Genomic DNA, 21137 nt, shown 5'->3' on the forward strand with positions numbered 1-21137 from the left:
ACGCAGCGGAATTATGTACGAGGATGCGGGTCCGTTTTGACAAAGCGTTTCGAAGCGTCTCGTCTCGGAGTGGTTTATTTAGCGTTTTTTAAAAACGCTTTGACGTCACGGAAGTTTGTTGCCAGCACGATTCCGCCGAATTCTAACGTTTTAACCGGAGAAACGGTATTGTCTTTCGATAGGCATTCTCGCTTGTAGTTACCTCTCTAGATACTGCACGAACGTAGGCCGCGCCTGTGGGAGCGTCAGCGTCAGCGATTGACAGTAGTCTGATTTGGTTTGGTCCGATGTCGCGTGTCTGTCAGTGTTGCACGTGCCAATGACACTTTTGTATGCATTTGTAGATATTTTTTGCATTTTGCCATTATCTTATCAGATTCGATAAGATGTTGAATAAAACAGACGAAGCGTGCAATATTGATTAATAGTGATTCCGAGAAGTACATTTGACAAGCTCTGTGAGTATGACATCGTCGATATGATAAATCGTTTCATTATCATTTTTTTGATAATTTGGTTGCCTCTTCTTGTTCCGTGTGATAAAAACGTAGCACCTTGTAAACAAAGAATTGTTTACGTTTATACCTATTTTTAAATAAATTGCAGCATTGTTTTTTCTACTATATTAGGTTGGTGCATAAATAATTGCAGTGTTTGTTATTTAACTTGATAGCAAAAATCACAATTATTATATTTCTCCAATAAACAAACTAATCTAATAATTAGTTTGTTGTTTATTCAGTGAAACGCGTTAACAAAGCACCGTAATTTGCATATACTTCGCATATCTTTGCAGTCATGCATACAGACTGCCTAATACATAATTTAAAATAATTTAAAATTTGTCAAATATCTGAACAAGTAATGTTAGCATAAGGATTGAACAATCTAGCTTATTAGTTGCATCATTGATGGCCATTAAAATCATAAAAGTATCATTGCATGCGCTGCATTGTGCACTGGATTGCCATTGTGTGACATGACGAATCACTTTTTGTTTAGATAACATTTTGCTATGACAACGGTGATGCAAGATAGTAGTTCTACATATTTGAAGATGAACAGCGCTTCATACTTAGAAAAAAAGGAAATAATATAATTTTTATATGTATAAAATATGCAGAATTGGAGATATTGGAGATTCCTACATTTTGACTTCCAAAGTCAGATATATGTATAATATATATGTAAAATGTACGGCCATGGTCATGTATAGATCATCTGTATAGCACGCCTGAAGTTAAAGCTAAAGCTAATACTTGGAATACTGAGGCATCAATTTTAATAACTTATTCATAAGCTTTCACGTAACTTAAGCGTGCGGTATAGTACATTGTTTAAAGATTTAAGTATCGCCTATTGATAAACTGCTAATTTTCTGGAAAGTTGAACGCAAAAATGGCTAATGGGTGGAAAATATTTGGCCTGTTGATGTACAAGAATCTGATTGTACGTAAAAGGCACTGGCGCCTGACCATATTTCTACAAGCTTTTGTGCCTATTGGATTATTCGCATTGCTGCAAGCTATGAGAGATTTCAGTGTTAACCCACCAATTGTATACAATGAGAGCATACATTATGATATACAAATGAAAGAAGATTTAATACGTAATAAAATCGATAATAGTATAAATCAGATGTATTATGTACCAAAGAATTCGTACACAGAACAAATCATGGAGAATTATACAAGAAATTGTCTGTTGCTTCTACCTGAAAGTAAGCATCGTTTGATACACAGTCCTAATCTAGAAGCACATAGAACGCCAAATATTTAATATTGTATTGCTTCAAAGAACTTTTTGATATAATTATATACTTCTTTCTTCTTCGTTTAGATGTGAGAGGTTTCTCCAATGAGGATGAAATGATAGACGCTTATATATATACTCAGGCTAAACACGTGTTACTTTCTGTAGTGGCGATTGTTTTCGAACGATACAATGAAAGCAATATACAATACAAGATTCGACATTCCTGGAAAATCCCGAATGATTTATATCAAGGAGTACTGGACGAACAGTTGAAGCTGTCGCCTTCGATTTATTTCGATGTGCTTCCAATCGTGCAAATCCAAATGTGCGTAGATGAAGCACTCATAAATCAAACAGCTCCAGGTTCCATGTCGAATGTAAAGGTATATATTATAAAGCTGAAAAAATTAATTTTATATGTATATCTCACATATCTGCCCTTATCGGTGTTTGATATACACGTGTGTATTTTTCAGACGTCAATACAAAGGATGCCTTACCCGCCCCATGTTAAAATAGATCCTGTTGACGTGGTGTTGCGTGAAGCAATTTGTACATTTGCAGTTATATCCTTTTTAATACCACTTTGTGTAGAAGCTAATTACGCGTCAAAGGAGAAGTTTATCGGCGTAAACGTTAGTAGCAATGACAATGTGTGATTTCTTCTATCTTTTATATTGCTGTTTTTAATTATTCTGAAATATCATTTGATTACTTGCAGGTTCTAATGGCGATGAATGGAGTGAAATTGTTTTACAATTTATTAAGCTGGTTTATTACAGGAATAATATTCAGCTCTTTCTACGTAATACCGTCAATTATTTTGTTCAAGAACACCTTTTCCTCAAATGTAGAAGCCTATCTACAATACGGAAATGGTTTTATATTCTGGATTTTATTCACCGGACATGTTGCTCACCTTATAGCTTTCGGCATGCACATTGCAGCTTACTTTTCCAGACGTAAATATAATACATGTTTAGCGAGATAAACAGTAATTTCTTTGAACATATTAATAATCGTCTTAATATTTCTAGCGCTTTTTGTGTCAACTGCCATATCCGTTATATACGTAGCAGCGGTATCGCTTCATGAAAATTTAGACAGAGAGGAAGTTTACGGACTTATATCATACTTTGGTATAATATTTCCGAATTTTCTGCTGTATAGGTTCTTTGATGAAACAAATGCGTATGAAGGCAAACGTATGTAGGAACTTTCAATTTATATTAATTTATATTGATTTATAAAATATCAATATACTGGAAAAATTTAAAAAATTACATCGCTAGTTACACTAATCGTTTTTTTTTCTTTTATAGTTATTGGTATTCAGTGGGACAATCTTTTCATGCCTGGAAATTCGCTGTATGGCATTGTAGGGAGTCCAGGTTTTATATTTCTCTTCTCGATCTTAGGTACTGTGATACATTTTACGCTTGCGGTGTACATAAACGCCCTACTCCCTGGCAAATACGGAGTCCGAAAGAGTCCACTATATTTTTTGAAGGTGAGTTTATAGAAAATATATATCTCGCAGCACGAAAGGAATGTTGCACGTGTATGCAAGATACTATATATTATCTTTATATTATTTATGTATCTTTCATATCATCTTGCAGTGTATGAAAAAGAATAAAGTAGCTCTAGATGAAGATGTAATCAACTTCGATTACGATAAGATAGGTAATGAAGATTTTGAGCCTGTATTAAACGGCGCCCTTACGCCTGGGATACAAATACGTGATCTTAAAAAATCTTATACGACATGCTGGATACGGAGATCCGTAGGTTTCATGTTAATATAGATACCATACTTTTGCGACACATTTATTGACACAAGGCTATGTTATCTTCCAGAAAGTTAATGCGTTAAAAGGGATTTCCGTCGACTTTTACAAGGGACAGATTACTGCTCTGCTCGGACACAACGGAGCGGGCAAAACTACGCTTATGTCTATATTAACAGGTTACGTTTCGTTGCAAAATAATTTTTAATACCATAGCTAAAAACTGTTATCTTTGCGAGGATGATCATTATACTTGTACTCGACAGGTGTGATAAGCCAGTCGGAAGGAAAAGTATTTATAAACGGTAAAAACATAAGAAAACACTTAAATATTATTAGGAACGACATGGGTCTGTGTCCTCAAGAAAACATGGTTTTCCCCGATTTAAATGTATTCGAACAAATTGAATTTTTCGGCCTGGTAAGTATAGTAACGTTCGTTTCTATAGCATAGAGAAATTTAAGCGACACACAAGTTATTATTGTACAATTTTACGTTTTTGTTACGACAGTTAAAAGCTGGAAACAAGACCAGGAAAGAAGTTAGAGAAGATGTAAACGCTTTGCTTGATAAACTGAAGCTTTCTGAGAAGAGGGATACCCTTCCAAGCAAACTTTCCGGTGGCCAACAAAGGAGATTGTGTCTCGGAATGGCGCTGATTGGCGATGCCAGCGTACGTTTTAACGTGGATTAATATTATACGATGTATAATATTAATTGCTTATGAAGTGTATTTATTTTTAGATCATAATTCTGGACGAACCAACGTCGGGAATGGATCCAGAAACCAGACGAGATACATGGGATATTCTATTGGTAAGCCAATTTAATTCTATAAAGCGTTTGCATATATATATATATATATAGTGCATTATGATATATTATTCAATATACTTAATGATTCTTTTATAGAAACTCAGGGGAGAGAAGACAATAATGATTAGTACGCATAACATGGAAGAAGCCGATATACTCGGCGACAGAATCGCGATAATGCATGGAGGTCGCCTTAGAAGTTACGGCACCGCGATGTTCTTGAAAAAACAGTACGGTAAGTTATTTTTTGATACTCAAATTTGCGTTAACTTTCCTGAACCGAATTATAATAACTATGTTTGTATTCCGTTTCAGGTCACGGGCACATAGAAGTTACATTGTCCACGAAATCTTGGTGCATTCCAGATAAGGTAGTAAGTAAGTTCGACTCGAGAACGCAACAGCTCTACGCCGACAGTGAGAAGATTCTGCTAAATGTACCGTACACCGACTCTCTACCGGAATCGCTGGATAAAGTGGAAAGCGAGAAGAAACATTTGGGAGTGACTGGCATAAGCGTGTCGTTGATTACTTTGGAACAAGTTTTTCTCAAGTACGTTTCCAATGTATTTTACATCTTACTGTCATTTTCTTACTGCATTATTTGCTACAGGGTAGTGAAGAAAGAGGACGATGGCAAGCACCTTAATGAATTGTTCACAATGCCAATACAGAAAATTACAGGTCACAAACTGTGCGTGCAAGCAGCAATGGCATTACTCTGCAAGAAGTTTACGTACACGAGAAAAAATCTGTCTTATTTACTGATGATTGTACGTATCGTTCCGCAGCAGTTTCTCGCTTTACGATTATATTATGACTCCATATTCCTCTTTGTAAAAAATATTCCAAATTTAGAAAGCTCATTTTTACTGACACCAATATCAATATATTCGCAGTTGCTTATGCCTATCCTGTCGGTATTGCTAATGGCACTGAGTTATAATCTGCCAAGCGATAGTACAGACATCGTTCCACTGGCGCTCGATATGTACAGCTATTCTACAACTTTATATTCCTCGGACAACGAAGTAATGGGCAAAAGATATGAGGATACCGTTCGATATTATGGCGAGACTGTAGAACGCGTAGCTCCAGACACAGGTGTCTCAAACGGTACGTGCTTTGTGTCGGACCCGAAAATGAATTTGCCGAAAACAATAGCTTTACCATCCATCCGCTCGTTTCAGCTCTCTTGAACGTTTCGATGAGGAATATCGCGGACTACCGTAACTACTACGTCGCGGCTGCCGAATTTAAAAACAACGAAACCACGCTCTCGGCTAACGGCTTTTACTCTGGCATAGCGATTCACAGCGTGCCGCTGACGACGAATCTTTTGAGCAACGCGTTGATCAAGACTTTCGCCGGCGAGAAACACTCGATTCTCGTATCGCGGCAACAGTTACCGAACACGCTTATGTCGAGTAAGATCGAGATGCCGGAAATGGAGTCGCTCTCGCGCGTCTTGATATTTTGCTCCTTCTTCTTTCCCACCGTCGCGCTTTTCGTGATACATCCCCTGCAGGAAACGGCGACGAGGGTCAAGCAGCTTCAGCGTATGAGCGGCGTCACGGCCGTGTCCTATTGGGGCACGATGTTCATTTTTGATTTCCTGGTATATACGGTATCCGTGCTGCTGATCACTCTGGCGTTATACATCATGGACGTTATCCTCGACATTCGTCTATACTATAGAGTTGAGATACGTAAGTTTACATTACGTTTACATTGAGTTTATTTAATATTATAATTTAATCTCTTTCCGTACTCATTCGCACTCTTTTTAGTATACACGATATTACTTCTGCTACTATTTGGGATCAACGCTCTCTTGTTAGCGTATATATTCAGTTTTATGAATAAATCAAGGAGTACGATAATAACTTTTTTGAGTCTTGCACCTCTTGGTATCGGTGAGTTGTGATATATTTGTCTTCCCAAATATTTTTTTACGTTTTATTGGATATAGTAATTAAAATAGAAATAATATTTTAGTTGAATATTATTAGATAAAAATAAATAGGGAGAATAATGAGACATTCTTATTTCAGTTTTAATACAGTATCTTTTACACCAAGTTGTGTACAGCTTAGAGAATCTTAAAGCACTGCACAGTCTACAGAAAAGATTATTCCGTTTGATTCCTTACGTAAGCTTATTCCACGGTCAGTATGCCTTTTTCGTCACAGCGGTGCAAAATGCGAGGTGTCGCCGTTTACCAAATAAACTGCACGATATAATTTGCATCGTCGAGAAGGATCCTTGTTGCGGTAAGATTACGCAGTATCCGTTATATTGAAATTGTAAAGTAGGAAATAAAATTTGAAACCGATCTCAACATCATTTCCTGCAGGTTTGGATTGTACGGATGGAGTATGCAAAAACCAAATATCTTACTTCAACGATTTTAAAGACGATATGAATTTCGAGGAGTGTATAATATATCTAATCCTAACTCCAATTTTGTACTTTACTATACTGATTATGCTGGAGGAAAAGGTATTCGCGAAGTTAGCAATGAAAATAACCGGTAAGAGATTCAAGAGCGAATGCGATATGATGGACGACGAGGTGAAGAAAGAGAAGCTTAAAGTAGCGCAAGAAATCAACGAGATTAACAGTCAAGGCAAGATCATCTTCAGTATTTTCCAAGAAATAGCAATATTAGAGATATGTAGATGATGAATATAAAATTATCTACGTGTTTGCTCAGAGCAAATAATCACGTTAATTAATTAGTCCATAATTAATTAAGTGCGATTTTGTATACAGACGTAAGCACTGCGAAAAAGAGACTTAAAACCGCCAGTAATAGTGAGTTGCTATCGGAGAACGATAAAAGTCTCTTCTTGGTGTATGAACTGAGCAAATATTACGGCAAGCTGATGGCAGTGAAAGAGATCAGTTTCCGGGTGAAACCGCGGGAATGTTTCGGACTGCTCGGCGTAAATGGTGCTGGCAAGAGCACATCCTTTAGAATGCTAACCGGAGAAGAAATATCCAACAGCGGCATAATGTACCTGAAGCGAGCGGAGATCCACTCGAACAGGACGAAGGTAATGATGATCCGCGATTCGATTTCAGTCTTTTAGCATACTGTTTGTCATATCAGCGAATTTCCGCTCGCAGTACCTTTCCGAGATGGGTTATTGTCCACAAACTGATGCCTTAATACCTTCATTGAATACTTTCGACCATTTACGACTGTTCGCGCGTCTTCGCGGTATACCGAAGCCGAATGTGGAGTTGGAAGTCAATAAATGGATCAATAGACTGAGTGAGTCGAGCTTGATGATAGCATGCAATTTTCTAAAAGCGTTATTTGTGGGAAAGCGTAACAAGATACGACGATGCAACGTATTCTTCCAGACTTGACGGCTTGCATGTCGCAGCCAAGCAGTACTTACAGCGGCGGTAACAAAAGGCGCTTGAACATTGCGATAGCTCTCATCGGTAATCCGACTCTTGTTCTCCTGGACGAGCCCACGACTGGCGTCGATCCTGCGGCCAGGAGATCGCTCTGGAATACTCTGCAGTCGTGCCAGGCAGCTGGACAAGCCATTATTCTTACGTCTCACAGGTACTTATCAGAGTTCTCCTCTAAATAAAATCTGCACAGAGAGATTAAGATCAGATTTCGTTTCACGCAAAAATCACAAATTTTATTTTTATTCAACAGTATGGAAGAGTGCGAGGCGCTCTGCAATAGACTGGTCATTATGGTGAAGGGCCAATTGGTCTGCATCGGTGCGAGTCAGGAGCTGAAACAACGATTCGGGGCAGGCTACGATATCCACATAAAATTAAATCCGGCCCGATCGGACGAAGATGTCCACAAAATTAAGAGCGTCATGGACTCTAGCCTAACGTGCGACATTAGGGACGAAAATTTGGTAATGATTGTCTTTTGCCTCGAGATTCGCGATAATTTTGTTAATTTTATTTTACTTCTCATTCCGTTTGTCATTAATTTCTACACTCTTGCAGGGTTTTCTCGGCTATCACGTGACCGATGCCAACACGAAATGGGAGAAAATGTACAGTACAATGAAGAACTTGAAGCAGAAATATAGCTGCATCGAGGATTATGCCGTTTTGTCCGCAACGTTAGAACAACTCTTTATTCAGTTTGCGAGAGGAGTTGAAATACTGCAGCCCATAAAGTCTCCAATTCATGCTATTAGTCCACAAGTAGTATAAATCGAACGTATTACAAGTTGCTATAAATTATTCTACCAACTAGACTGACATCGAATTAATATCGATTTAAATTATAAGTTTCCTTACGATTGTATAAGTCTTAAAATATTAAATATAATTGATTACATCGTAATCCCATTTATCGTAATGAAATAACGATCAGTTTTATTTTTAATTCTATGTCAGTCAAATAATTTTTATTTTAAAAGTTTAAAAAAGAATTCTATTTAAATTATACATATAAATTGTAGTTACATGAAAATGTTTCATTACGTGTTTTTTATGTTACTAGACTGTTTTATCTACGTAAGTCTAATAAAGAGTATTACAGTTTTTAAAAAGTATTAATTTAAATTTTTTTAATTCTATATAAATGTATATATTATATATATATAAATGTAAACTTGTACAATAAATATTACATCTTTCACGGCATTAATCTCTTTTATTTCTTCAAAGAAAGAATATAAAACTGATATATATATATATAATCCCTATACATATATAAAGCGTATCAAAGAATAAAATACAATACGCGAGATAAGCGCGCGAGCTCCAAGAAAAGAAGAATCAGCGAGCGGACATTCTATAAATAAAATACTCGTACTTCGTATAAATAAGAAGATTGCATGTATATATATCATTATGTACAGAAGTTGGCAGGAAAAATGCGGGATACACGTGTGCCTGTGTATAATACGGTACGTGCCAGTGACTCTTGGTGGTGAATTCGCTGTTTAGTAACGATATCCTCCTGCGCCCCCCGTGTGATACGAGTTCGGTCCCTGATATAGGCCGCCGCCGCCGCCACCACCACCACCGCCACCATGACCACCTATGTGATCATCTCCTGCAATAACGGAAAATAAATTAAATGTCAATAATGTACGCGAATAGTAATTATATAAATTATCTATCCATATCTAGTTACAGAAATTTTATATCTTACCTCGGTATGCACCGTCTTGGTTTTCTCCTCTGGCCTCAGCGGCGAGCGCCAGCTCCACGCCACGTTGGATCTCCGGTGGAATCGGCGGTGGTGTCGGCAAGTGAGCACCTTGAGGGTGGAAGCCGTTCTCGTCCGCCGTATAGCTAATGGAGTACTGTGCGCCGTCAGGCCCGGTATACGAGAAGGACCCGCTCACGGACTCGGTTTTTCCTGCAATCGACACACACGGTCTTTCTTTTCGCGCAATTAATTTCTGATAGCGTCAAATATGTCGCGTCGTGATAGAAAAAATTTTTATAGTTCTTTTACCTAAGGAAGAAGCCGTAATGTAATTAACAAATGTGAGACCGAAATACTTTGGTTTCTTAAAGAATTAGCAATTAATAAATAGAAGGAAATATATGGTCTTATACCTTGCTGGTGGCCTGCTTCTTGCACGCTGATGCCGTTTCCGGTTTCGTAGCTGAATTGATAGTTGCCGTCACCGATGTTATCGCTGCTATAAGAAACGATAGGTATATCCTGACCATGTCCGCCACCTAAAATACAACACAAAAAGCATTAAGATTCACTAACCGCATTAAGAAAAAAATATTTTAGCCAAAAGAAAGTGCAATATAATATAAAAGTGATTTAGTTTGATTTTTAATCATATGACAGATACAAAAATTTAATTTTAAAGCAATTGCACACGAAACGAAATAATTACGTTCTTCGTTGTTTAAACTTACCACCCCCATGTGATTGGTAAGTGCCGCCTGAACCAAAAATGTTGCCTTGACCAGTTCCTCGGAATCCACCACCGCCTCCACCCAGCCCAACTGCGATAATTATATAAAAAATCATGTATAATAAATCTAATGAAGAATTCGGAGGAGAATTACTTAATTATTCCTATCAACTTCTACTTCAAAAATTAATTACATCTTTGTAAATTCAGATTTTAATTTCGAATTTTAGTCGAGTAATCACCAAATTTTCTACTTAAAAAAAAATGTAAATGTGAGAGACCGAAGCAAAGGCTCTTGTACAGTATCTTCGTCTTTTTTATTCTTTATCTTCCAGATTCTTACCTTTGTGCGGTGGCGTGTAAGCGTTTCCGGGCGGGATGTAACTGTTGTCCAGCCGTGCGGCGTAGCACGTACTGACCACGGCCAGCAGCGCGATGGCGAGCTGCTGAAACAATTATCAGATCGTTAGGTCGTGCGATTCGATTTTGGAAGATCAATTTGTTCGAAACGTGTAGAAAATAAAGAAATCATGTGGATCAGTGAGATCGTGATCGTGAGTAACGTCAAGCCTAAACTCGTAGAAGACACCGTCTTGTGCGCGACCCGAAGATCACGTCAACCAGAATCCGATGTCTCGAAATATCGCAAACGGATCGCCTCCGATACTCTCGACGGAATCCAACAGATTCAATCGTAGTACCAGAAGTATTTTGCGCGGATGATATCTTTTACGATAATGATTCGTACTGATCTCATCTCGCTGGCTGCACGTGTACGTCCGTCGCTCGTCAACCGAATCCCGCAAGCGATCGTTACTCGTCGCCGGTTGCAGCAGCGGTTTGCAACCCGAACTTCGATATCTCGACGATTCGGTATATCGTGTATCGACGGTAATTGGTCTGCTCGGATCCAGGTCGGATTCAGCGCGTTTATATACCGATCCTGGCGCGAGGATCGTCTTCCTCCCACCCGTAGTGAATGAGAGTGAACCCGCGCGCGCGGATGGCAGATCGTGGCGGCTGTACAGGGATCATCCGCGACGGCGACGCGTTCCTCGAAGATGCGCCGGCTTCCAGCGCCGCGTGAGACGATGCCGGGGCAGGAGGTGAAGAGGAGGGAAAAGGAGATGCCCGAGAAGAGCCGGATGAAGAGGCGCCCGGGAGGTGGGAGGATGCGCTGACGGGCCTCGAAGGGAGCCTCCTCCGGCGAGATGAATCTCGTCGAGCTAAAAGGATGGTTGCGCAATGCTAGATGATACAGATCAGCGGGCATCTCCGGACGGGCCTGAAGGTCGGCCTGATGCGACCGATGGATGAAAGCGAAGCGGTACGGGTATTTGCTAACCAGTTAACACCTGGCCGACTCGTCAAAATATATCTAACACATTTACATACACATTAACCTTTCGAACTAGTAAGATAAAAAACTCCTTTACATCACTAAATACGTAACTATAAAATTTCTGAAAGTAACGGATAGGTAATCTACGGATCTTCGATCTACGTGTGGAACCGGAGAACCGCGCGTCCCGTCGATCGCGCAATGCACCCGTGTGAGCCGAACTTTTACGCGCGTATGTAAGCTAAGCGTGTATTAAGACTCGTTTCACACTTTCATTACGGGATTCGTTATGGGTCGAGAATCCTGCTGAAAATGATTCATCATCAGCAGTTTTTACAGTTTCGTGTACACGGAGATCGAGAGTAAAAGTTGCGGGCCTAAGCCTACCCATCGAGATCCCTTTACGCGAGGCGTTCTCTTCTCTTGTGTTGCGCGAGAGACTCGCGTGGACTCCACGTGCGAGGCATTCCACGAACGAAGGAAGAAACTCGGTGAGAAAGCGGAAAATTGGTTGCGAGCCGCGATGACGCGGCCGAGAGGCACCCGCACGCGCGCGAGCGAGCGAGCGTTCTCCCTTGTAATTATATCGGCTCTTTCGATCCTGAGAATTATAGCCGTCCACCGCGGGATCGTCATCACCATCGCCGTCGTTCACGAGGGAACTATGCGTCGGGGAGCAACGCACGGCTCGCAATCGAGCGGGCGTATTGCGCAATCCCGATGCGTTCAACGTCTTCGCACCGTGCGTATATAAAATGCACGTCGGTAATAGTCCAGGTCTACGGGGAAACCCTGCCTGAGGCACCTTAAATTGCACGTACCGGCCGCCGAACGCACGGCGCAAAGAGCGCGAGGGTTCATCTTCGCCTTTTTGCAGCGCGAGCGTTATTAATGGTGAGTTATTATCCTGTCAAGAGATTTGCGCCCGTTCTTGCTGGGAGCGCCTAGATATTTCGGATAATTATGCGAGGCGCATGGGAAACGTCGAAATGGAGATCAGATCCGGTTGCCCGAGGATTTCGACAATTACATAAGACGCGTTACAAAAAATGTTAATCTACGGAATCATTCTTTTGATGTTCACATGCGCGATCGGGAACATTACCTGTCTGCGAAGCCGTAATTTCGACGCGCGGTCCCGCGAACGATCCCATAAAAAAAGGAAGAGAAAGATGCTGCATTGCGTAGGCCGGAATATCTGAAATCGGATGTTGTTCGTCTTCCCGGATCACACGAGCTCCTTGATAGTTAACAATCTTGAATTATCGGTATTCGTGCCTCATCGTGGACGCCCTGATGCAACGATGATCCCATCGGCATCGCGCTCGCCTCATGATGGAGAAGGAAACCATCGGTGGTAGCACTTGCGCACTCTCAACTCTCCATGGGATAGAAGGGGTCCATATTTAGAGATCGCAGCCAACGTTTTGACATTATACCGAGAATTACAGAATACAGTGCGAACGGTGATGTAAAGAATACGAACCACGTGCAATCTTTCTCTCCCTTGCCTTCTCCTTCTCTCTCTCTCTCTGTTAGGTGTCTTGATGTATTGGGTTGGCCAAAAAGTAATTGCGTTTTTTTTCAATAGATGGACATACATGTCTTGAAATGTAACTAACTTCATTCTAAACCGCAAATTCATTATGTAGGTTAACAACTCACCGTTCAAGCTTGTTTTAGAAAAAGAAAGTACACGATTTCGTTAACAATTGTTTGTTTGCCGTCGATTTCAAAATGGAAAATCAAAAAGAACATTTTCGTCATATTTTGTTTTATTACTTCCGAAAAGGGAAAAACGCTGTGCAAGCTCATAAAAAGTTATGTCATGTATATGGCGAAGATGCTTTAAAACTGCGGCAGTGTCAAAATTCGTTTACTAAATTTCGATCTGGAGATTTTAATGTGAAAGATGCGCCACGCTCAGGAAGGCCAATCGAAATTGATGATGACAAAATAAAGGCACTGATCGATTCCAATCGGCGTTTAACGACACGAGAGATTGCTGAGAATCTTAATATATCGAAATCGAGTGTTGAAAACCATTTAAAACGACTTGGATACATTAGTAAGCTCGATATTTGGGTACCACATGAGCTGAAAGAAATTCATCTCACTAAGCGTATTGACATCTGCGATTCTCTTTCGAAACGTGAGGAAAATGATCGATTTTTGAAACGTATGATAACAGGCGACGAAAAATGGATCGTCTACAACAACGTCAAACGAAAAAGATCGTGAGCAAGCGTGATGAACCTGCTCAAAGCACTTGAAAAGCAGATATTCACCAAAGAAAGATTATGCTGTCAGTCTGGTGGGACTTTAAAGGTATTGTGTATTTTGAGCTGCTTGCAAAGAATCAAACCATTAATTCAGACGTATACTGTCGTCAACTGGATAAATTAAATGATGCCATCAAACAGAAACGTCCAGAATTGGTGAATCGCAAAGGTGTTGTGTTTCACCATGATAACGCTAGACCACGTACAAGTTTGGTCACTCGTCAAAAATTGTTGCAGCTTGGATGGGATGTGTTACCATGATGTTACCACATCCACCATATTCGCCAGACCTGGCACCATCAGATTACCATTTGTTTCGTTCTTTGCAAAACGTCTTGAATGGTAAAACCTTTACTGCTGATGAGGATATCAAATCGTTCTTGGAATTGTTTTTTGCTGAAAAAGATAAGAACTTTTTTGAGCGCGGAATCATGAAGTTGCCTGAAAAATGGCAAAAGATAATCAAACAAAATGGACAATATATTGTTTAATAAAGTTTTTGTTTCCCATGAAAAATTCGCCTTTTATTTATATTAAAAAAAACGCAATTACTTTTTGGCCAACCCAATATGTACAAGGCTCTGCGGTATCGGGTCCCACTTCATCTGTCTGAGAGGCTTCGCTATGTGACTGATGCTAGAGACAATGTGGCGACGCGAGTCTGTGGGCTGGACCTTGTCGTTCCTAGTTGTCGTACTGCGACTTATCAGAGCTCTTTCATTGTCTACGGTACGCGTCTCTGGAACTCCCTTCCCGCGTCCCTGCGTAGCTCAGCCTCGGTGCCGGTTTTTAAGCGTGCGTTGTATGATCATCTTTTGGAGCTCTCCGTCCATTAATTATAATTAATGTTCTTCCAGTGCATATTAGTGTAATGTAAATTTTGTATTAACTTGTTATTACGAGTTGAATTGTATTAACTGAAATTCTGTATGGGTTTACCCACTTTTGTTTTTCTTTGTACTTAAGGGGGGAGCCTGCTTTAGAAAATAAGGTATATTTTACGAATTGTTTTTGGAGAAACTATACAGCGGATCATTATAAAACTTTGATGCATTTATTAGTACATGTTTAAAGATAAAAAAAATTATTTTTTGATTTGAATATATCGCTTATAGAGGTCGTCCTGGAGAAATCTTAGTGCAGCCGCGTCGCCAGCATTGCAAATTGGTGAGCATTCTCCTGCCTCCAAATTTCGTCTAAACTGAAAAATTGAAATATGTTCTCGTTATTTATGAATTCCCATCGTCGATGAACCAAAGAGAGAAGAAAAAAGTTGAAAAGTGCCAAAATGGTGGAGCTTAGAACACAAAAGTACGATTTTTAGGCAAAGTTTTTGAACTTTTTCATGCAAAAATAATTGTTTAACTTAATGTTTTTATGAATATTAAAGGTTCATCGACGATGGGAATTCATAAGTAACAAGAAAATATTTCAATTTTTCAGTTTGGATGAAATTTGGAGGCAGGAGAATGCTCACCAATTTACAATAAGATGCCTCCAGGACGACCTCTACAGGCGATATATTCAAATAAAAAAATAATTTTTTTTATCTTTAAACATGTACTAATAAATGCATCAAAGTTTTATAATGATCCGCTGTATAGTTTCTCCAAAAAAATTCGTAAAATTATACCTTATTTTCAACGTTCTAAAGCAGGCTGGCTCCCCCCTTAAGGGCACGTACCCAGTACAATAAAATAAATATCTATCTATCTGTACGCTCGTTCAATTCCTGAAGTATATTATGTACTTGATAGGATGCAGAGGGTGGAGAGAGAAATCACCGATCGATCGTGAGTTACGAACTCGATAATGGGACATGGCAAACACTATTCGGGATATCTCTTCGGGCGTTCTACTCCGCCGAGCGCTTTCTAAAAGGCACATCACCGATATCCTTTAAGAAAACCAGCCCTCTTATGAGCGCACTGCCACCCATCGTGCATCCATCCATCTCGCTGCTCGTGTTATGCCAGAGGTGAGGTTCGCCGGTGCAAAACCTTGCGGATTCAACTCAATGCGAGTCGAAATATACGCGTCGGATTTAATCTGTCGGCTGGCGCGTCGCTGAAAAATAAATCGAAGGAAAGGAAGAGACGAAAGGAAGCGATTACCCTCTCGACCTTGATCCCTCGCGATTAAATACGCTCGCATTTCAATGCTAGATCTTATCGATCGTTCAGCCATCCTGCGAGGACGCAGGATTCCTATTTCCTAATCGACGAAACTTGCCAAGTTAGCCCTGCGTTTTCTAATTCTGAATTTTGTTACTTGCGTAGCATCCGGAGACACGAATCCCGATTATTTGCCTTGTTGCATCTCGTTCCAGATGAGCGCAGATGAAGACTGATCTATTCTAGGGCTGTAAATACGATCCGGATTTTCGAATAATTCGTTTATCAAAATATCCGACTACTGAAGTTCGAATCCTTGAATTATCCGGATAATTCGGATCCAGATCCGGATCTTAGTTTCCGAATATTCGAATCTATCCGAATCTGCAAATAAATCCGGATCCGACCTACCTACAATATGTAATATGCAATTACATATTTCTTTTTAAAGCAACTAAATATATATTATTTTTGCACTAATAGATTAATTTCATTATTCTAAGCACAAAAGTATTAAGGTACAATTGTGAAAAACTAAATAGTTTATCAGATATTTTATATTTTATGTCGAAATATGCCAGAATAAAGTGTAAAATATCTCGTAAACTATTTTCGAAAGTTCCACATTAATACTTTTATGTGCAGAATAATTAAAGGAATCATATATATTGTTTATAACGTTAGTTACTCCGTTAAAAAAATGGCGATGATGATATGAAGTTATGACCATATGACCTTAAAAATTCAATTTTTCCAAAAATTAATTTTAGCCCCCTTCAAGCACTACAATTTTTATCTAAAACTTTTTTTTCAAAATTGCATTGTTTACGAGATAATCGACTGTATCCAGATTTTTGGTCCACCATGTATAGAGCTATGGGCGTTGACACGCTGAAAACATCATTATATCATTGTTGCTTATTACATGTCGAAGAAAGATAGAACGCTTTTAACGATTATTTTTCTGTTTAATTTATTGTAGATAGTCTGGATCCGGATTTATTTGCAGATTCGGATAGGTTCGAACATTCGGATACTAAGGTCCGGATCCGGATCCGAATTATCCGGATAGTTCAAGGATCCGAACTTCAGTAGTCGGATAAAAAATATCTCGGATAATCCGGATAATTTATTATCCGGATATTTTCAGCTGTAATCTATTCTGCTCGTCGATCACATGATAGGCCCAGTTAGTCCACAACTTACTTTAACCGGAGTTTAACTCGTTAATGGAGAATTCACGATGCGTCACGCGTAGAATCTCTAGAAAACGAACTCGCCTTGACTTGGATTGTCATATATTGAATGTCATGCATCGGACGTAGTATGAATTCTTTATTAACGAGTTAAACTCCGGCTAAAGTAAGTTGTGGAACTGGGCTATAAGGTCCAATGGAGCAATGTCGATCGTATATGCGAATATATAATGCTCTCCTAAAACTACGAAGGTGCGCAAATTTGGGCATGCCTGGGCGAGAATCAATTTCTTCGTGTACGAAATGTCAAACTTAATTACGCGTTGTCAGTTCGCGCTCGCCGGCGATCGCGGTTGCGAGTAAACGGGAACCGCGTGAGACACGTCACGTTACGTCACTGGTGTTCGACGCCTCGCGACGCGACGCGAGGCGAAGCGCAATCTCGTTAATCACCGTTAACTTGCGTTATAATCGCATTCCACCATCATTAACGGACATTGTCCGCGTCTGTTACTTCACGTGTTTTCATGTGCCGCTGCTTACATTGCTACAAAACGAAACGGCGTTATTTTATCACCGTCCGGCATCTCTTCCCACGATCATCTCTCTACGGGGCATACTTTCTATGCTACATGATGGATGACTTTCCGCTAGGGATAGGTGTTCGAAAATCTTCGAAGGAAACCTTTGCTCGTACCCATTTTCGCGTCCGATATTTGTCGCGCGAAAAAAAGTGCAATCCGCCGTGCACTTCTGCGGACGCGCGGCTACGGGTGTCGTAATTCGCGTCGGAGATGCGTCGCGAATTTCGATTCGCGGAATACGATTGCGTTGGCCGGATCGAGCGCGATCTTGGAGATGCTCCCCGCTCGGTTCGCACCACCGAGTGAGCGGGTGCCGCTGCCGGTAGCCGAAGCTTGCCCTGCCTGCGTCGGCCGCGAGCGCGAGGTGAGCCGAGCCGAGCAAAGGGAGATACGGTTCAGGCCGCCCGTCGGGAAGCCGCCAGTTGCGTAACCGCGACCGCGAGGCGCGCCGTGCTCTCGAATCCGTGCGCTTCCCCGGGCTACCTCGCACACGCAAGGAGAGGTTCGGCCTCCTCTCCGGCGCTGACCTTTGGCGTGAAGCGCGAGGCGCACATGTAGGTGCACTCCCAGGGGTGCAGCCGTAGTCGCCACCATCGTGACGCGGACGACGGAGCCCTGAGAACGTAAACATGGGCGCGTGTCTTCAGGATGAGCGCTGACGCATCGCGCGACAATGTTCCAGTTTCGCGTCATCCGTCGGCTCGCCCCGAGCGATGTACGGATAAAAGAGAAAGATGATCGAAGATCGACGAGCGGATGACCGATCGAAGTTCTCCAGGGGATGGGATATACTTTCGCTAACAACTTTCGGATAGCGGTTCGCAGCTGCGACTCGAATCCTCTCGTCACCCGGGAAACGGGAATTCGCAAAAGTCAACGCGACGCGGTTTTCAGTTTTCGAGCGGATAAATATCATCGTGCGGTAGACTAGTTTCCTCGAACGGCGGTTCGTTCCGCAGACAAAGCGACCTTGTCACCGTTCGTTGGCAATTTATATAGTAATTAGCAATGGCGTGGTTGCGGAGCATTGCCGATGAAAATAACGATAAAGCTGTTTTTCCGTATATTTTCCCGCACAAGGCAACAGATTAACAACTCTATTAACGTTCACTTCTCAGCTACGTGACACGTACATGACGGATATTCGAGCGTGGCATGATATCAGAAAGCAACGATCGAGCAATCGCGCGCCTCCAGCCGCATAACATAATTATATCGTATTGACGCGCGATGTCGTAATCGCGTAACAGCGACTAATTGACTATTCGCCGGCCGCACTTTCAATATCTCCGTCAACACAGAACTTTCGCCGTAATTATCAGCGAATCAGTGCGCCAGGACTTTATTGATCGCAAACCGGTTCCGATCTGCCAGCCGATTTAAAAAGAATCGATACGCGCAAAAACCAAGAAGCTATATATGCAGTAATATGCAATTAGCGATAATTAATCTAAGCATTTACAGATGCGATATGTTTGTCGCTGCACGCACGAGAATTGTATCGATACGAAATAGTTTGTTAATAACTCGAGAAGGTTGCGAAGAAAACGAACCTCGAGTCACTTCACTCGATATCTAATTTCCCGACAACTGTATTATTATGTACAAAATATTCCATGTTTTGTATATAATATGCTAAATAAATGCTAGCGGGAAGATGCGTATTAACAAATCGTTACATTACTTCCAACGGCAAATAAGGGATGTGCCTTCTGCTGCTTTCCTTGTTCGCATCTGTTGATGAACTGCAGTTGCCCGTTCCGCTTCTTCAGCATGTCTCTACCCTTCTGAGCCGCGTTGTGAAAGGAGAAGGACACCGTCTTCTTCGGATCGAAGGTCAACGTCTTGTCGTCCACGACCTCGATGATTGTCTTGCCGTTGTTCCGCAGCTCGTGGTCATTGTACGGGCGAACTCTCGCGATTACACCTTGATCTCGCCTTGCGCCATGAGCCATTCGTACTCTCTGACAGGCGAGAATTCCAACTTTTCTTTCAGTCGGGAGAACAATATACAGTGAATGCAAAAAGTATTCGCACAGGGGAAATTTCTTTGAAAAAATCGTTATTTGTAGAAAATAAACTTTAATTAACAATATATTAATACTGAATACAATATATGTTATACTTCTGAATAATATTACATCACAAAAATATAATAATTGAAACATATTGTCCTTATAATTAACAAAAACAAAAACTTGTATTAATTCCTTGCGCAGAAAGTATTCGTACACTCCTTTTTTAATTAAAATACTTATTGATTAATACTTTGTAGGGTTTCCATTAGCATTAATTACAGCTTGTAGTCTTTGATTCATCGAATGTACCAACTTTTGCGTGACAGTTGATGAGATAGAATTCCATTCTTGTTGAAGAGCTGTTTTTAAATCATTTTGATTAGAAATTTGCCTTTTTCTAATAGCATCTCCAAGAATTTTCCATAAATATTCAATAGGATTCAATAGGATTGAGGTCAGGTGATTGGGGAGGTGTATATAATTGTTTCCGAACATTATATAAAAGCCATTGTTTTGTATTATATGCTGTATGTTTAGGATCATTGTCCTGTTGGAAAATATATTTTTCCGCGATTCCTAATTTTTGTGCACTAGTATGAAGATTTTTAAAAAAATCTATATACATTTTGTGGTCCATTATATCATCAAGAAAATGTAGATTGCTGACTCCAGCTGCGGTCATACACCCCCAAACAAGTACAGAACCGCCACCGTGTTTAACTGTCGGTATAAGATTTCTTGGGTCTAATTCTGTATTTGTTTTTACGCCATACCATATGCCTGCCATCGGAGCCAAAAATATTATATTTGCTCTCATCTGAGAAAATAACTGTGTTTCAGAATTCATCCGGTTTATTTAAGTATTGTTTCGCAAATTCTAATCGTTTATTGCGATTAGTCGCATTTACTCAGAACTTTTTCCTGGCAACACGGCCATGATATCCGTTTTCTCGCAACACATTTCGAACTGTGTTAGCGGAAACGTCCACACCGCGATTTTTTAGTTCGCCCGCAATCTTTGAAGCACTTGTTTTCGGATCCAGCTTTACTTGGCGAAGAATGAAACGTTTGTCGGTTTCAGTGAAGGCTTGTGGTCGGCCGGTTCTTGGTTTATTTTTAGCTGTTTTTCTAATACAAAAACGGTCAATTATTGATTGGACTGTTGATCGAGGTCTATCGATGAGCTGAGCAATTTCCCGTAGAGATTTACACTGATTGTGTAATTTAATAATGATTTTTCGCTCTTCTTCGTTAGTCTCCTTATTCTTGCGACCCATTTTGCTCTAATAACGCAGTAAGACTGATATGGATAGTATTTCTAGGACCGTAACCGAGAAGTAAAACACACATTCCTATT

At 40.4% G+C, this 21137-nt stretch overlaps 3 protein-coding genes across 4 annotated transcripts; 1 reads left to right on the forward strand and 2 right to left on the reverse strand.

Annotated features, from left to right (window-relative positions):
* The first annotated feature begins 38 nt into the window (after positions 1–38).
* On the forward strand, positions 39–8909 carry LOC105281468 (retinal-specific ATP-binding cassette transporter). Of its 2 annotated transcripts, none has more exons than XM_011342730.3 (25): positions 39–165; positions 1003–1720; positions 1840–2138; positions 2232–2390; positions 2477–2717; positions 2793–2960; positions 3078–3265; positions 3378–3542; positions 3616–3724; positions 3812–3966; positions 4058–4219; positions 4291–4362; positions 4459–4597; positions 4678–4915; positions 4976–5135; positions 5262–5478; positions 5553–6071; positions 6153–6278; positions 6417–6635; positions 6719–6991; positions 7138–7421; positions 7495–7642; positions 7735–7945; positions 8045–8258; positions 8353–8909. In XM_011342730.3, the coding sequence occupies exons 2-25, from the start codon at positions 1399–1401 to the stop codon at positions 8563–8565; spliced, it is 5001 nt and encodes a 1666-aa protein (XP_011341032.1). In that variant the 5' UTR covers positions 39–165; positions 1003–1398; the 3' UTR covers positions 8566–8909. The 2 variants fall into 2 exon arrangements, with proteins under 2 accessions (XP_011341032.1, XP_011341026.1); XM_011342724.1 differs by lacking the exon at positions 39–165 and adding an exon at positions 172–458.
* A 126-nt stretch (positions 8910–9035) lies between these two features.
* LOC105281499 (pupal cuticle protein 20) lies at positions 9036–11135 on the reverse strand. The gene is made up of 6 exons (XM_020032530.2): positions 10993–11135; positions 10588–10687; positions 10246–10335; positions 9928–10053; positions 9515–9724; positions 9036–9415 (listed from the first exon to the last, which is right to left on the reverse strand). Exons 1-6 carry the CDS (start codon positions 10999–11001, stop codon positions 9303–9305), a joined length of 648 nt encoding a protein of 215 aa, XP_019888089.1. The 5' UTR covers positions 11002–11135; the 3' UTR covers positions 9036–9302.
* A 9553-nt stretch (positions 11136–20688) lies between these two features.
* LOC113562122 lies at positions 20689–21057 on the reverse strand. Its single transcript, XM_026970439.1, has one exon. The coding sequence runs from the start codon at positions 21055–21057 to the stop codon at positions 20689–20691; it is 369 nt and encodes a 122-aa protein (XP_026826240.1).
* Between the last annotated feature and the right edge of the window lie 80 nt (positions 21058–21137).

Source organism: Ooceraea biroi, chromosome 6 (assembly GCF_003672135.1).
Source record: "Ooceraea biroi isolate clonal line C1 chromosome 6, Obir_v5.4, whole genome shotgun sequence".
NCBI lineage: Eukaryota > Metazoa > Arthropoda > Insecta > Hymenoptera > Formicidae > Ooceraea > Ooceraea biroi.

What these genes read in the sequence shown, in the direction of transcription:
- LOC113562122 (XM_026970439.1), bottom strand. Translation starts at nt 21,057, where the DNA reads ATGGGTCGCAAGAATAAGGAGACTAACGAAGAAGAGCGAAAAATCATT.
- LOC105281499 (XM_020032530.2), bottom strand. An exon ending in TTACACGCCACCGCACAAAG is followed by an intron (nt 10,336 to 10,587) that starts GTAAGAATCTGG and finishes TAATTATCGCAG; the next exon opens with TTGGGCTGGGTGGAGGCGGT. An exon ending in CCAAGACGGTGCATACCGAG is followed by an intron (nt 9,416 to 9,514) that starts GTAAGATATAAA and finishes CCGTTATTGCAG; the next exon opens with GAGATGATCACATAGGTGGT.
- LOC105281468 (XM_011342730.3), top strand. Translation starts at nt 1,399, where the DNA reads ATGGCTAATGGGTGGAAAATATTTGGCCTGTTGATGTACAAGAATCTG. An exon ending in GTTCTTGAAAAAACAGTACG is followed by an intron (nt 4,598 to 4,677) that starts GTAAGTTATTTT and finishes ATTCCGTTTCAG; the next exon opens with GTCACGGGCACATAGAAGTT. An exon ending in ATACTATAGAGTTGAGATAC is followed by an intron (nt 6,072 to 6,152) that starts GTAAGTTTACAT and finishes CACTCTTTTTAG; the next exon opens with TATACACGATATTACTTCTG.